General features: G+C 31.0%; 1 protein-coding gene across 4 annotated transcripts in view; it reads right to left on the bottom strand.

Annotated features, from left to right (window-relative positions):
- Positions 1-3,021: 3,021 nt before the first annotated feature.
- The window catches only part of LOC143064031 (large proline-rich protein BAG6-like), a 45,685-nt gene continuing 31,769 nt past the window's right edge, over positions 3,022-16,937 (bottom strand). For all 4 annotated transcript variants that reach the window (XM_076236530.1, XM_076236532.1, XM_076236529.1 and 1 more), the window contains exons 18-24: positions 15,693-15,919; positions 14,292-14,394; positions 13,687-13,817; positions 10,624-10,839; positions 8,590-8,784; positions 7,543-7,650; positions 3,022-7,167 (exon numbers count right to left, since the gene is read on the bottom strand). In XM_076236530.1, coding sequence (XP_076092645.1) covers positions 6,907-7,167; positions 7,543-7,650; positions 8,590-8,784; positions 10,624-10,839; positions 13,687-13,817; positions 14,292-14,394; positions 15,693-15,919 — 1,241 coding nt within the window. In that variant the 3' untranslated portion in view covers positions 3,022-6,906. The remainder of the gene's footprint in view (positions 7,168-7,542; positions 7,651-8,589; positions 8,785-10,623; positions 10,840-13,686; positions 13,818-14,291; positions 14,395-15,692; positions 15,920-16,937) is intronic.

Genomic DNA, 16,937 nt, shown 5'->3' on the forward strand with positions numbered 1-16,937 from the left:
TTTTAAATCTAAAATTAAATAGTTGACACAGCATAGGTTTCTGACACAGAATGAATGTGGTCTAATGAACTTAAAAGTTTTTTTTTGCCTTTGAGCAATTCACTATGCTGTTGAATATTAATCCTCTCAAAAAAATGTTTGAAGAAATTTTCTTTTTATTTATGAAATCTGAAATGAGAAAAATTTAAACCCCTCCCTTTTTTTTCCACATCCCCGCTTCCCTTTTTCCAAAACTGATATCAATTCAAATTTCTAATGGAGTTTGCAACAATAACTACTCTTTTAAATACATCATAAAATATTAAAAAGTAAAATAAAGTGCTTGTTATCACTGAATGGTAAAGATTGGTTGGTAGTAAAAGTGAATATACATTGTTTATTGTATAAAACAATAAAAAAAAACTTCATCAGCAACATTTTATATTGGCAAATTTCCAATGAAGTTATTTACATAAAGTTATTGGCAAATAAAAATAGAAAATGACATCATAGTCATGTCTGGCAAATGTCCAACATACATTATCTAAAAACATTTTAGATAAGATAAGGAAACAAGAGGCTGTCACAACGACAGCAAACCGGATTTATTAATATTTATTTGTGTCCTGGCAATATCACAAGAACCATTACTGATGAATGGTGAAAGTGAAAATCGTCAATATCAAATTTGACCTCCATTTTGTCATCAGTATCAACATCTTAAAATTTGAAAAGCTTAGATTGAATGGTTCATGAGTAAATGCAACAACGTGAATGGAAACCCCATTTCACAATCTTTCAAGAACCATAACTCCTGAACGGTAAAAGTCAAAATCGTCATTATTGAACTTGACCTCTAATTTGCCATCAGTAACAACATATAAAAATTTCAAAAGCTTTGGTTGAATGGTTCATTTGAAAATGCACGGACACGACTGGAAACACCATTTTTCAATCTTTCAAGAACCATAACTCCTGAACGGTAAAAGTCAAAATCGTCATTATTGAACTTGACCTCTATTTTGTCATCAGTAACAACATATTAAAATTTGGGAAGCTTTGGTAAAACAGTTCATGAGTAAATGCACGAACACGACTGGAAACACCATTTTTCAATCTTTCAAGAACCATAACTCCTGAACGGTAAAAGTCAAAATCGTCATTATTAAACTTGACCTCCATTTTGTCATCAGTAACAACATATTAAAATTTGGGAAGCTTAGGTAGAACAGTTCATGCGTAAATGCACGGACACGACTGGAAACTCCATTTTTCAATCTTTCAAGAACCATAACTCCTGAACGGTAAAAGTCAAAATCGCCATTATTGGACTTGATCTCCATTTTGTCATCAGTAACAACATATTAAAATTTGGAAAGCTTAGGAAGAACAGTTCATGCGTAAATGCAGGGACACGACTGGAAACTCCATTTTTCAATCTTTCAAGAACCATAACTCCTGAACGGTAAAAGTCAAAATTGCCATTATTGAACTTGACCTTCATTTAGTTGTCAGTAACAACATATTAAAATTTTAAAAGCTTTGGTTGAACGGTTCATGAGTTAATGCACGGACAACATTTGATTCCCGCCCGCCCGCCCGACCGCCCGACCGCCCGCCCGCCGTACATCCCCAAATCAATAACCGACATTTTTGTCACAAAAATCCGGTTAAAAAAGCTTCATCAGCAACATTTTATATTGGAAAATTTCCAATGAAGTTATTTACATAAAGTTATTGGCAAATAAAAATAGAAAATGACATCATAGTCATGTCTGGCAAATTTCCAACATATATTATCAACTACTATTCTATACAAAGAAAGATAACTCCAATTGAAAATTAATTGCTATTGCACAATATTGTGCAATTAGATATTTCTTGCTATTGTGCAATACTGTGCAATTGAAAATTTCTTACACAATACTTGATATGGAATCCTGATTTGGACCAACTTGAAAACTGGGCCCATAATCAAAAATCAAAGTACATGTTTAGATAAAGCATATCAAATAAGCCCAAGAATTTAATTTTTGTTAAAATCAAACTTAGTTTAATTTTGGACCCTTTGGACCTTAATGTAGACCAATTTGAAAACTGGACCAAAAATTAAGAATCTACATACACAGTTAGATTTGGCATATCAAAGAACCCATTTATTCAATTTTTGATGAAATCAAACAAAGTTTAATTTTGGACCCCCATTTGGACCAACTTGAAAACTAGGCCAATAATTAAAAATCTAAGTACATTTTTAAATTCAGCATATCAAAGAACCCCAAGGATTCAATTTTTGTTAAAATCAAACTAAGTTTAATTTTGGACCCTTTGGACCTTAATGTAGACCAATTTGAAAACGGGACCAAAAATTAAGAATCTACATACATAGTTAGATTCGGCATATCAAAGAACCCCAATTATTCAATTTTTGATGAAATCACACAAAGTTCAATTTTGGACCCTTTGTGCCCCTTATTCCTAAACTGTTAGGACCAAAACTCCCAAAATCAAACCCAACCTTCCTTTTATGGTCATAAACCTTGTGTTTAAATTTCATATATTTCTATTTACTTATACTAAAGTTATGGTGCAAAAACCAAAAATAATGCTTATTTGGGCCCCTTTTTGGCCCCTAATTCATGAACTGTTGTGACCTCAACTCCAAAAATCAATCCCAACCTTCCTTTTGTGGTCATAAACCTTGTGTTAAAATTTCATTGATTTCTATTTACTTATACTAAAGTTATTGTGCGAAAACCAAGAATAATGCTTATTTGGGCCCTTTTTTGGCCCTTAATTCCTGAACTGTTGGAACCAAAACTCCCAAAATCAATCCCAACCTTCCTTTTGTGGTCATAAACCTTGTGTTAAAATTTCATTGATTTCTATTCACTTTTACTAAAGTTAGAGTGCGAAAACTAAAAGTATTCGGACGACGACGACGACGCAGGACGACGACGCAGGACGACAACGCCAACGTGATAGCAATATACGACAAAAAAATTAAAATTTTTGCGGTCGTATAAAAATCAAATTGAAAGATTAAATGTGTATGCCTTTAATATGCAATGCAATACATTAATATTGAAAACAAAAGAAATACTTTCACTGTGTGTATTTCTGGAACCTAGGGTCTAGCATTAGCAAACAAAATCGGATATATACCATCTTATATTTACAAATGAAATATTGCTCAGCATGATCTTACAATGTGATTTATTGGTCAGCAAATGCTTACAAATTAGACTTAACAAATGATGAACTTATAAAATGATCTATTTGCTGGCATGAACTAATAAAGTGAGTCATATGGTAGCAGAAAGTTACAAAGTCAAATATTTGGTACACATACACGAACTTGTAACACAAGATCTTAACTACCATAAACTTACAAAAAGTGATTCATTGCATTAACTTGAATGATCTTATAAAATGATTTACCATTCAGAGTGGACTTACAAAAGTTGATAGTATTTAGAATGAGCTTATAGTGTGACATTATTCAGAATGATGTTACAAAGCTAGACATTATTCAGAATGATGTTACAAAGCTAGACATTATTCAGAATGATGTTACAAAGCTAGACATTATTCAGAATGAGCTTAGAGGGAGGCATAATTCAGATAAAACTTACAAAGTGAGATATTATTCAAAATGATGTTACAAAGTGAGACATTAGTGAAATATTAGCTAAAATGGTCTTTCAAAGTTGAAATTTTTAATAATGTAATTATTGCAAGGGTTTTATTATTGAAAAAACTGCAACAAGGTGAGTATCACAATAATTAAAACTCTCAATCAGATATCTTATACATACATCAGTATGCAGATTTTCCTGAAATTACAATCAATATTCTTTTGAATTTTGTCCTTCTTCAAAAAATTCCTTAATTTTGATTGATTTAACTCCTGTTATAATTCTATAAAGCCAAAGAGGTAAATGTTATTTTAATGTGAACGATTTTTAATCAGAAAAGTTTTATTCAGGTCATGGGTATCATATTTCACATAAATACTTACTTTTGCATTCTATTTTTGATGACCACTTCCAAGCACAAACATACAAGACAAGATTATATAATCTCACAAAATTAGAATGTAAAACAATCTCTCTAAAGAGGTGTTCATGTGATTGATGCATTAAGAAACTGAATCTTTATGAGTCCATATTACTAGTAATAGTAGTTACAACTATTTATCAATGGCATCTACTGTAATATTTTAAAAGATAGTGGATTTCTATAAAATATATATTCATTAAGATGCAATGCTTTTTAATGTGTTTACAATTTACATTTGTAACTTTTGATCATACAATTAACTGGGGGTACTGTTTTATTATTATATCTTTATTATGGGATACCAAGTTTTGTGTGAATTTGGGGTTTAACCATGAATTTAGATGTTCAATGAAGTAAATTTTATTAAAAGCATGTATGCAGACTTTGATAGAACCACCAAATCTAATATCCACAAAAATATTTTTTTACCCTTAATCAACAAAAATAGGTATACACGAAATAATTCAAACCACAGTAATTAAAATATGCTTGAAAATGAAATAACAGTTAAAATTCAATTTTATTTATATTTGTTAGAAATTTCTGTATAGGCAACAAAAAAGGTTTCACTATAAAATTATATTCATATTCTAATATAATTACATTCCTTTTGAAATGAACAGAAATTAATCTGTAAGCATATTATTATATATAAAATAGATAAGTTTTATCTTTACATTAGAATATCACATAAAATTACAACTAGTATGGTATATTCAGCATTTAAGTAAAAAGAAGGAACTTTTATAATGAATTTTTCTTTCAAATCAATACAATAATCTGCTTCTTGCAAAAGTGCAAAAAAGAAATAAACCTTTGACATCATTTTGAAGCTCTGGTGAAGACAATGTCAGAATTTTGATTCACTCTCATGCATATTACAAATAGAGTTTATCATATCAGTACACAAAAATAAACAGAGACAGTTACACATTATATTACTATAATACATATTCCCAATGTGGAAGTAATCAAAAATATCATTTAACAGGGTCGTATTCAACATCGTAGCTGCTACGTAGCTGCTATCAATATCTATGTACCAGCTAGGCTAAATACAGGTTCAATAGTCATAAATCTATGTATCACTACGTAGCAGCTACGATATTGAGCGCAACCCAGTACTTATTTTTACATGTGATTTACACTTTAAATCAACATTCTGATATTTACATTGATCAGTTAAGTTTCTCTTTAGAGCCAATATATATAAATAAAAAAAAAATTTCTCTTTGAAATAAACTAGTATGGATTGGTTGGTATCAATTTTCAAGGATTAAGGAAAATTTGAATTTCATGGATAGTTGTTTCTTTGTTTTGCTTAAGTCTGCATACATTTCTATGAAGATATGAAGTTCTAGGAAACCTTTAAATTGGTGGTTCCTCTCTTCTGACAAAATCCATAAAATTTGATATCCAAATAAAAATCATGAATACAGTTTTTCAATAATGTTTTAAAAGATAACAAGGATATCAATGTTAACTGAAGGCAGTGTTATAAATATTTGTATTAACATCCAAGTCATTAAGGTGAAGGTGTGGTCAGTTCCTTATTCCAAATTGTGATAATGCATTTCAGAACCAAATACTCTATCACACTTTAAACCTCAATGGAATGCACGAACTCAACCATGCTATACCTTTTGCTAGAACTTATCATACAGAGAATATATGAAAATATGCAACGACAAATTTAATTTAAAAACTGAATGAGCACATCATATTAGAGAGAAATTGGAGGGTTCCTTCAGAGTACATTGCTTAAAGGGCATAAAATATCAACCAGTTTACATTTTTTTGAAACCAGCATTATTAGAAGATGTTGAAGCCTGCAGATACAAAGTTATACAAACTAATGTACAAATATGAATACTATCTAAGGTTTTAGGCTATTTATATGTTTTCACTTTATGAAACTATGAAATTTATATAAATAGTCAATATACATGTTGGCATCTTAAAAAAGCAGTTCAGTTTTATTTTATTTTTTTCTCCTTGAAATGTGTTAAATAAAGTTGACTGGTAAAAAAATGAGGAAATATGATTCCTTTTTAGATACTTTTTCTAGTTTCCATTGATGAAGCAATCTTTATTTATTCTTTTTGCTGATTGTATTTTGTGCTGTCAGTTTTAATTGGTGGAAGACGCCAGAGTTTCCAGAGAAAACCACAATCTACAGTTGGAGCTGAGTGTACTTAGATCACTTGGCCATTGAGGCCCCTGACACCTTTAAAGATTAATCTCTATTTCATACCACAATATGATGCTGTACAGTTTGAATAGCAGGACTTAAAGGTGTATGCTAAAACAGTACATTGTAAAACATGAATTACGTAAACATTGGTTAAAACTCATCAATTAATTGTATTAAAGGTTGCAATGGATGAATGACTAATGACAAATAACAATTAGCTTTATCTTTCATGGGATCTACAAACCATGAAACCTTTAATACCTCATAAAAACATTTTTCTTGAATAAAACATAAAAATCACCAATCAGATTCCAATGTCAAAATATCAAATTATAAAATCCCAGTACATTCATATTTTTTCATACCAGTTTAAACAATATACATGTACATAAAACTATAACTGTGGATTCATTATTTTTCGTTGGATACCAATTTTTGTGGATTTCGTTGGTAACGAATAACAATTTTTAATGGGCTTGTATGCGGACTTTGACAGAACCACAAAATTATATGTCTACGAAGGTGTAAGTTTTGTTCAATCCACAAATATTGGTACTCACGAAAATAAATGAATCAACATTACTTATATAACCAACATTTTTTTTTTTTACACAATTTATTTCATAAATAATGATGAAAAATCACTAGTCATTATTTCAACATCAATATTATCACTTTTTATTATTTCCCTTAAAATATTCGTGAGATTTTGGAAATCTGTCGGGAACAAAGTCTGAATCTGTCTGAAGTCTGTCAATGATTGAGTTCCTTGTATGTTCCTCGTATTCAGTCAATAATTCAGGATTATCTTCGATTTCTTTAGTTAGATTTTCAATACTACTGATTGGTTCAACACCTGCAGACGCCACAGCTCTTCTTATTGAAGTTGTCAAATCTAATGCAGGATTTGATGCATCAAATGGTTGATTCAACTAAAAAGATAAAAAAAAAATATAATGATAAAATGGTTTATTAAATGATATGAGCAAATCAGCCCTAATACAGATTAATCAGCATGTGCTATCTAGATAAAAACAATTGAAAATTACTTGGAAGAGAAATAAGAAATTTTATAATGCATCTTAGCTGTGAAAAGACAAGTTCAAATACGAGTTCTTACATCTTTTTACTGTGAGTTTCTTGATTAACCAAAGATTTGAAATCATTTTGTAAAAGTGAACTGGCTGGTCCAAATATCTCTGTTGAGCCAAATTTAAATAAAATGTAGAGAGACTCCATAAGACCTTACATAAGTTATACTTCTATATGATAGTGATTTAAAAATTATAACTGTCACTAGGACTTACCTTCCTTCGTTTAGCTGGCATTCCTTGGTAATAAGCATCACTAAAAGGAGGTTGATGTTTTTGTTGTTTCTGTTTCTTTATGTCACCATTTATTATTGGTACCCATTCCTAAAATACATACATGGTCAAAAAATTAAGACATAATTTGTATAAATGGTCAAGTATTTTTCATTAATGGTATGGCTACCCTCAGGGATAAAAGAACAAAATATGAATGACACACTCTTCTAGAGCAATAACTCAAACCATTCTTTATGCAAGAAAAAATAAATATGTTCTAATTTTTTTTTCCAAATATTTTTTAAACAGTTTTCATGGTGACAAAGTGTATAAATATTTAATTTACCAAGTTTTTATTTTTCAATTATCTAAATGTACATCAATTTTATAATAAACACATTTAAAATATGACAGATAAGTGAAGAGATACAATTATTAATATTTAAGGAATGCCTGTTATTTTTTTTTTTCCGTCTATGAAGAAATAACATCAACAAGAATGTGTCCCCAGTACACAATTGACCAATCCGCACTATCATTTTCTATGTCCAGTGGACCGTAAATAATGGGAGAAAATCTCTAATTTGGCATTAAAATTAGAAAGATCATATCATAGGAAACATGTGTACCAAGTTTCAAGTTGATTGGATTTCAACTTCATCAAAAACTACTTTGACCAAAAATTTTAACCTAAAGCGGGATGCACAAACGGACAGACGGACAGACAAACGAGCTAACAGACCAGAAAACATAATGCCCATAAATGGTGCATAAAACTGTGGTACACACTGAATAACCCATGTAGCAGGTTATTTTTAGGTGTGCACCTCATTTTCTATGTTATTTTGAATAGACACAAAAAAATATAACAGTCATTTACTTATAATTCAATCAAAATTTCATTTTATACAAGAGTAAACCATGAAAAAACATTGATGAACGTCAGGGTCACATGACAAAATTACGTCTATGAGCTGATATACAAAACAACATCAGCCAATCAGAAGACATGTTATATCCAAAATTAAATTATATATATAAACATACATCTGGGATCTCTTTCTGCCAAGAAGTATCTCCTTCAGAACTAGTTGATGGTTCCCCTCCAGTGGCTCCATTCAAAACTTGTTCCTCAACAGCAGCTGCACCAGGTGATGTTGTCAAGGAAACTGGCTTCTTAACAACGTTAGCGGCACCACTTGGTGACGGTTTGCTGTCAAGTTTTGTTTCAACTTCCATTGACTAGATAAGAAAAAACATCCAACATTACCAACCAAGGAAAAACCTCAAAAGACGAATTTAATTGAATCAAATTATTTTTTTTTGTCACTAGGTTGCTTAGCCTACCATGTACTTTTACATCTTTAAGCTTTTTATACTTTTATTGCTCTGCATCCATTGTAAATATCATTAATCATGACATGTCATGTACAATAATAGTTATATTCTATAATTCATGTATTTGATTGATCTCTTGTTGTAGGTTACTTGAAATAAACTATATGTGTCAAAGCGACACAAATCTGCAATTTGAATAACACATGTGGACACAAACATGATGGTAGTCTCACATATCAAAAATCAGCTCAAAATCTGGAGGCGTATAGAAAAAAAGTCTGTATAACTGTGATTTTTAACAATTTTCAAAGTTGTAAACCAATAATTTTGGCAAATATGAGCGGAGTGGAACGAAACTTAAACTTGATCTGTAACTAATCATGAGTAACTCATACACAAAAAATCAGCCCAATATCTGAAACATTTAGAAAAAAATTCTGTATAACTGTGATTTTCAATAATTTATCAAAGTCCATAGCCCATAATTTTGGCAAAAATTAGCCAAGCAGAACAAAACTTAAACTTGATCTGTAACTCATCCTGGTTAACTCACATGCCAAAAATCATCACAATATCTGCAAGAGTTTAGAAAAAAAGTCCGTATAACTGTGATTTTCAATAATTTATCAAAGTCCAAAGCCTGTAATTTCGGCAAAAATTAGCGGAGCGGAACGAGAAACTTAAAATTGATCTGTAACTAATCATGAGTAACTCACACATCGAAAATCAGCCAAATATCTGAAAGCATTTAGAAAAAAAGTCTGTATAACTGTGATTTTCAACAATTTATCAAAGTCCATAGCCCATAATTTTGGCAAAAATTAGCCAGGCAGAACAAAACTTAAACTTGATGTGTAACTCATCCTGGTTAACTCACATGCCAAAAATCATTCCAATATCTGAAAGAGTTTAGAAAAAAAGTCAGTATAATTGTGATTTTCAACAATTTATCAAAGTCCAAAGCCCGTAATTTCGGCAAAAATTAGGGGAGCGGAACAAACTTAAACTTTATCTTTAACTTATCATGGTTAACTCACCTACCAAAAATCAGCCCAATATTTGAAGGTGTTTAGAAAAAAACTCTGTATAATGGTTTGATGCGGAATGACGGAACGACAGAATTTTGGACTTATGGAATTTCGGACAAGGCTAAAACTGTATGGCACCGACAACTTGTTGCGGGGGCCATCAAAATGTTGACACAGATATATGTCATTACTGTTTGTAAGGAGAAGAGCAAGGAACCCCAATAAATGACACTGTAAAGGTGTTTCTCTTAACTTCAGTTATTGCAATGATGAAGTAATTGGTGAAAATATGTTTTAACTGACACAATTAGACATTTTAACAGATGTTTTAATCAAATGTTAACTACATTATCACAGGGAAAATTCTTCAGATTTTGGGGACCAAAATTATGAGTTAGTAAACCAACTCCTTTGTTAGTAATTGCAAATGTTGAAATTACAATAGCAATATCATAATTGTAAAATGTGCTAAATATGAAGTCAATCAACCATGATTTAAGGTATGGCACCGAATAATTAAAGTGAAATATGATTCATGGAATTGATAAAGTACCACTATTTACATTTTTAAGAAACCCTTCCAAAATACTCTTTGACAGGTCCTTAACTGAGATATTACAAGGTTTAATTTCTTTAACTATCCAACATATGCTAATTAGTTTTCTAGTTGTAGTCCTAATTTCAGATTTCATAACATACTAGAGAACAAATATACCTGTGGAGATTCAACTGCAGAAGCACCAGGTGATTGGACAAGTGGACTGGTTTCCATTGGAGCTTCTCGACTAGGTGTTTTATCTTTCTTTACAACATAGTGCATGATTTGCTCCTCTGTCACCCTTATTGAAGGTACAAATGAATTAAGCTGTGCTGTAGTTGTACTGGCCATCCACTGTTGAATCAATGGATTAACTCCCCTTGTTAGGTTCTCCTGCAAAAAGACATTTGTTGTGTTAGTGTCTAGAATAAACATCTGCATTCAAAGCTCACAGAATGACCAAATCTCCATTAATTCAATATTTCTTAGTCATTTACAAAAATATAATATTTGACTTTACAAAAAGTAGCCTGAATCGCTCATATGGTAAAAAGGAGTAGGTCCGGTAAGGACCAATTTTGGCCTCAAATTTCAGGTTCATCTGACGAAAGATTTTTACCACTTTTTAAACACTTAAGTGTCTATTTCATTTGAATTAATTAGTTTATGTGAAGGATTTTAACTGATTTAGTCTTTAAAAACGATCCGATTCAAGCTCAAATGTGAAAAATCTACCAAATATGCCGAAAAATGTCAATTTTCAGATGGTTTTTGTCAAAAACGAAAGTGGCCGCATCCGTGTTCATCCTCAACCTTTATATATGTTATGTATTATCATAAAATACAACTTACTTTTTTAATATTAAGGATGAACACGAATGCGGCCACTTTCGTTTTACATGAAAACCATCCAAAATTTAACTAAAATGCTAGAATTGTGAAGATTTCAGTAATTTAGCATGACTTTATGGTGCTAGTACCCGATATATGTGCATTGTATTGTCAAAAACAGCTCATATTTATGTAGCAGAAGCATTCTACTGTCCAATGAATAACTAAAAGTTAACATTTTAACAATTTTGTAAAACTGCTATATTTTGGGGCCAAAAAGGGGTCTTACTGGACCTACTCCTTTGCCATGTTGATATGAACATAAAAATTTGTGTTACAGACACTGTATTGCTGATCATTTATGTTTGAAGTGCCTGCACATCTCAACATAAAAAAAGCCATGAAACTGTTATAAATTTAAAGATAACATGCAAAATGCAAAAAAACGTCCAATACAGTTACTTCAGGCGAAGACCATAAAGTAGACTGGTGGTTTGAGTAATTTAACTTTCTGTTTAGATCTTATATTATTGATCATGTTTGATGTTAACAGTTTTTTGTTTATATTAGTTTTCACATATGTTTTTACAATGTTGTTGCAATCGATAATGCAATGTTTGCTTCTGCACATTAAAAGTATATAAAATAAGCCTTTTATTTACTATTCAAAGAAAATCTACTTTTCTAAAATGTCTATCATATGATCTATGACAACTATATTCAAACTTAATATTTTCATTATAATGCTATACATATATCCTAGAGTTATCGGTTCTGGATAGTGTAACAAACTTTTGCTCCGTAGGGCCAGTTCTTCAAATGCAGTGATATTCTTGTCTTTTTTCAAAACTACCTCTACCGTTTTTTATTGGGAAAAATGCATATTTTTTATTGAAATTGGGAAATTTGTATATTTTATTCTAATCACATCTCCGATTTTTTGCTGACATTTGCTGTCTTTTTTTGCACTGTTTTTTCATGTATATTTTGGTTGTCAGACATTTTCAACCTGAAAGGTACTTTCGGAGAGGGTAAAGAAACAAAAGCAATGATGGTACTAAATGCATTGAAAACTACATGTGTTACAAACACCATGATGATTCTGATCAGACAACCGGATCTCAAAAGTGCTTTCTAATATAAAAATATTAACATGAATACGATATTTACCAACATTACTACCAATGCCATCACTGTTTGGGGAAAATGTAAAACTTTTTGGGAGGAATTTTAAGCCATTTTTTTTTGTAATTGGGAATTTTCTCTAGGGGAAAAGGCCGAATTTCGGCTGTAATTTGAGGCAAACAATATCACTGAAATGAATGTGGTCAAAGCTGATTGTGTTAATTTAGTAGATACTTTTATTCATTTCCTATTATCCTCATGATATTCTCTTGCATAATTCAAGAAAAATCAAAGCATCTGTTGTAGTGCTCAATTTTGACATTGTGTGCAATACCTCATCAGTTCTCGATAGTTGTGAAAAGTATACTGTGGTAAGCATGTTTGATATTAATAGAAGATTTAAAATTACGCAAATTGAAGAAAAGTATCTATCACTATTATTTGTATGTAGAAAACATATTTTTTTTATGAATTTTGGCCTTATCGATCAATTAAGGCATCTTTAACTGATATCCTAGGAATTATCACTGAAGGATAAAATTATGCATTGAATATTAATTTTAGATGATTTTAAATTATTGAACCAATTATTATATGTTATAAAATGTTGTCACAGCTGTTATTAATATTTTTCTGTCACAGTTACAATATTTAAGGGCATTACTTTTCCTATAATTAAATTGAATTAAATCTTACAGTTAATAAGATATGGCCCAAACTGCATTCCATAGATTTTTTTTCATAGCGACGTCACACCACATCTTACAATAGTGTATTACGTATGTGGACTTGACCTTCTTTTCAAGCTTAGTTTTCTTTAAATTTTAAAAAGTGCTATTTATGAACCGAGGGGATGAAGTTTGGGTTGTTTTGGGAATAAGGAAAAGTAGCCTAAAGTCGGAAAATATTATTTTTGCTGTTGTAAATTGTCAGAAAACTTGAAATGTTGAAATTAATGCTTGCTTGAAGCAAGATTTTATTCTGTCCTTGAAATACGGGCAATTAGAAAACATGTGCGATTTCGCGAACTACTTTTATTTTAACCATGCACATTGCTATCGAGAACTGATTAACATCGAGAACAGATGACTACACGATATTCTTGTTAAACTTGTTCATGATTCAATTTTTATTTTTAAAACTGTCCTGTTTCTGTCTGTTGAAAAAAATCTTTATTTAAATAGGTTTCCCTTGAATTATTTGTAACTTGGAATAATATAACCTTGTTTCAACAATGCTAGATGCTACAATAACAGTAATATTTGATATGTTCTTTATACTAACAAGTCTATTTTGTACAAGTCTGCTCAAGGCTGGCATTCCTCCAACTAAAGAATATCTGGCAAGGACTACACTTTCAGATAAGGCTTGTCTTAACATCTCATATAATCTGGCACCAAACTGCACATCTCCACCTATTAAAAAGACATAAAATGTTCAATTGATTACTTTAAAACAATCTGCCCACCACTTTACAATATGCATTTGTTTGGACTTCTTTCAACCCAGCGAATAATAATAAATATCAAATAAATCCTCTTAATCATTTTCTTATATTATAACAATAATTCTCAAAAAAGGTATATTTGTTGTGGAATGAATACTGTTTTGTTTCCATTTTTGTTTATATTTTCTTATTTTTTTATCCAAATCAATTGTTTCCCTATATATATCTAATATATTTTTTTATATCCTAAAAATCAGATAAATTTTGCAAGTGTTATGCAATTTCTATACATTATGCCTTAAACATTATTTTGTAATTTCTCATAATGTATTTTCAAAAATAAAAATAAAGTACTCGAACTGCAAGAATTGATAAAATTTGTTTATGTACATTGTCCATAACTTTTAAAACATTACAAGCCACTTCCATGAGATAGACATACCTCGTGTCTGCATTATCATACTTAAAATGGCTGTCAGTTGTACTCTGCAAATATTACTTAATGTTGCAACAAAATCAATATCTGGTTTAACTTCTGTCACTTCCTGTAATGGGGTATCATAAATTATTGTGGTTAAGTACAACTGCATTCAACAGACATATTTATTCAATTATAAAGGACAAATTCTAATATGACATGCTTCTTTCGCTTTGTGAATAAACCCATGCTCTAAATCCAACAAAATTTATTTGCACATGTATATTGACTACTGCAGAATAATGAATTTTATCAAATTGGTATGCATTTACTATATTTCATTAACTTAAAGCACTTCCAATCTCTTATATGATGCACATGTTGTTACTTATTCATTTATCATGACTGTAATGTGTTGCAATTCACAATTGGCATACTGTAAAAGTACTTTTATTTTTGGTTTTCGTGGATGACTTTATCCACGAATTTAAGTGTCCAATGAAATAAATCAACTGTTGTCCAAATCAAGACATGGAAAGATCCTCATGGAGGTTTGACTACCGATATGATCTAGAGAAGAACTTTTCTTACAGTAGTTTCAGAGGAGAAGATTTTTGTAAAAGTAAACGACGACAGACGACGGACGACGGACACCAAGTGATGAGAAAAGCTCACTTGGCCCTTTGGGCCAGGTGAACTAAAAAGGGAGGTTTATGGAAGAGCCTGCACTTATACATATTGGATTTAGAAATGACCTTAATTGTCCTTATCATAATAGAAATAATTGATGCAAGTTATACTTTATTGTAATTTAACATGGGTAGGCATTATATTCGTGTTATTTTAGCCCTCACCATCGCTCGGGCAAAAATAATCAGGAATGCAATGCCTACCCATGTTAAAACTACAATAAAAAGTATAGTTTGCATCAACTATTTCTTAAATTTTCCCTTTTTAAATTGGTTACCTTTTTCATAAACTTTTGTAGACCAATGTTCAAGTATTTGGTTGACCTTTCAGTCAAGCCAATAACCCCTACAGAAGGAGTTAAAAAGTCACACTAGTATTTTTCACTACGGATTCTTTATGACCTATTGGTGACCTTCTGCTGTTGTCTGTTCTATGGTCGGGTTGTTGTCTCTGACACATTCCCCATTTCCATTTTTAATTCTATTCTTATTCTAATTCGCTGATACAAAAACTATAACTATTTCAGACTGATTCATAGTTATAAATCCAAATGGCGGCATATTTCAAACAATAATGAATAAAAACTTAAATAATTAAAATAAGCATATACTGCCTATTATCCTTCTCTCCTTGATTGTATATGAAATGTCAAAGAGTGTACATACATGTATTGTTCCTCTTTGGGTTTCATGAAAAGCAAAGTAATCTGACAGGAGCACTTGCTACAGTACATACCTCAGCACTCTTCAGTTCACTTGTCATATTAGCTATAAGCCTGTTAACACCAGCTTCTATATTTTCTCTTGTTGGTTCACCATCATTTAATATTCTACCTCTTATAAATTCTTGTAATGGTGCTCGTAAACGGTTTAATGCTGCACCATTTCCAGAAAACACTTGCAGTAAATCTGGCAGTGATAAGTGCCTGGACACACAGTTAAAAAGGTCATTTATAAACACACCTGTAGATAGAAAAATAAAATCTCAAATCTCAAACCAGTCTATATAGTATGTTGTAACAAATAATTTAGGAATAACAATACTGTAGTTGAAGAATTGCCACCATCAATTGGTGATTTGATGGTTGCAAATGCAGTTTTACTGGTCAACTGTGGATTTGATGGTAACTTTTAGCCAATAAAAATTGTAACATAAAAATTGCATTAGAATTAATAATTGATACACATATTATTACATTTAATATAAATTTAGGAGATATGAACTAGAGGCTCTAAAGAGCCTGTGTCGCTCACCTTGGTCTATGTGAATATTAAACAAAGGACACAGATGGATTCATGACAAAATTGTGTTTTGGTGATGGTGATGTGTTTGTAGATCTTATTTTACTAAACATTCTTGCTGCTTACAATTATGTCTATCTATAATGAACTTGGCCCAGTAGTTTCAGTGGAAAATGTTAGTGAAAATTTTACAAATTTTATGAAAATTGTTAAAAATTGACTTTAAAGGGCAATAACTCCTTAGGGGGGTCAATTGACCATTTTGGTCATGTTGACTTATTTTTAGGCCTCACTTTGCTGTACATTATTGCTGTTTACAGGTTATCTCTACTTATAATGATATTCAAGATAATAACAAAACACGGCAAAATTTCCTTAAAATTACCAATTCAGGGGCAGCAACCTAACAACCAGTTATCCGATTCATCTGAAAATTCCAGGGCAGATAGATCTTGAACTGATAAAAAATTTCACCTCCTGTCAGATTTGCTCTAAATGCTTTGGTTTTTGGGTTATAAGCCAAAAACTGCATTTTACCCCTATGTTCTATTTTTAGCCATGGTGGCCATCTTGGTTGGTTGGCCGAGTCACCACACACATTTTTTAAACTAGATACCCAATGATAATTGTGGCCAAATTTGGTTTAATTTGGCCAAGTAGTTTCAGAGGAGCAGATTTTTCTAAAAGATTACTAAGATTTACCAAAAAATGGTTAAAAATTGACAATAAAGGGCAATAA

The sequence above is a fragment of the Mytilus galloprovincialis genome, chromosome 2 (assembly GCF_965363235.1).
Source record: "Mytilus galloprovincialis chromosome 2, xbMytGall1.hap1.1, whole genome shotgun sequence".
NCBI classification, from domain to species: Eukaryota; Metazoa; Mollusca; class Bivalvia; order Mytilida; family Mytilidae; genus Mytilus; species Mytilus galloprovincialis.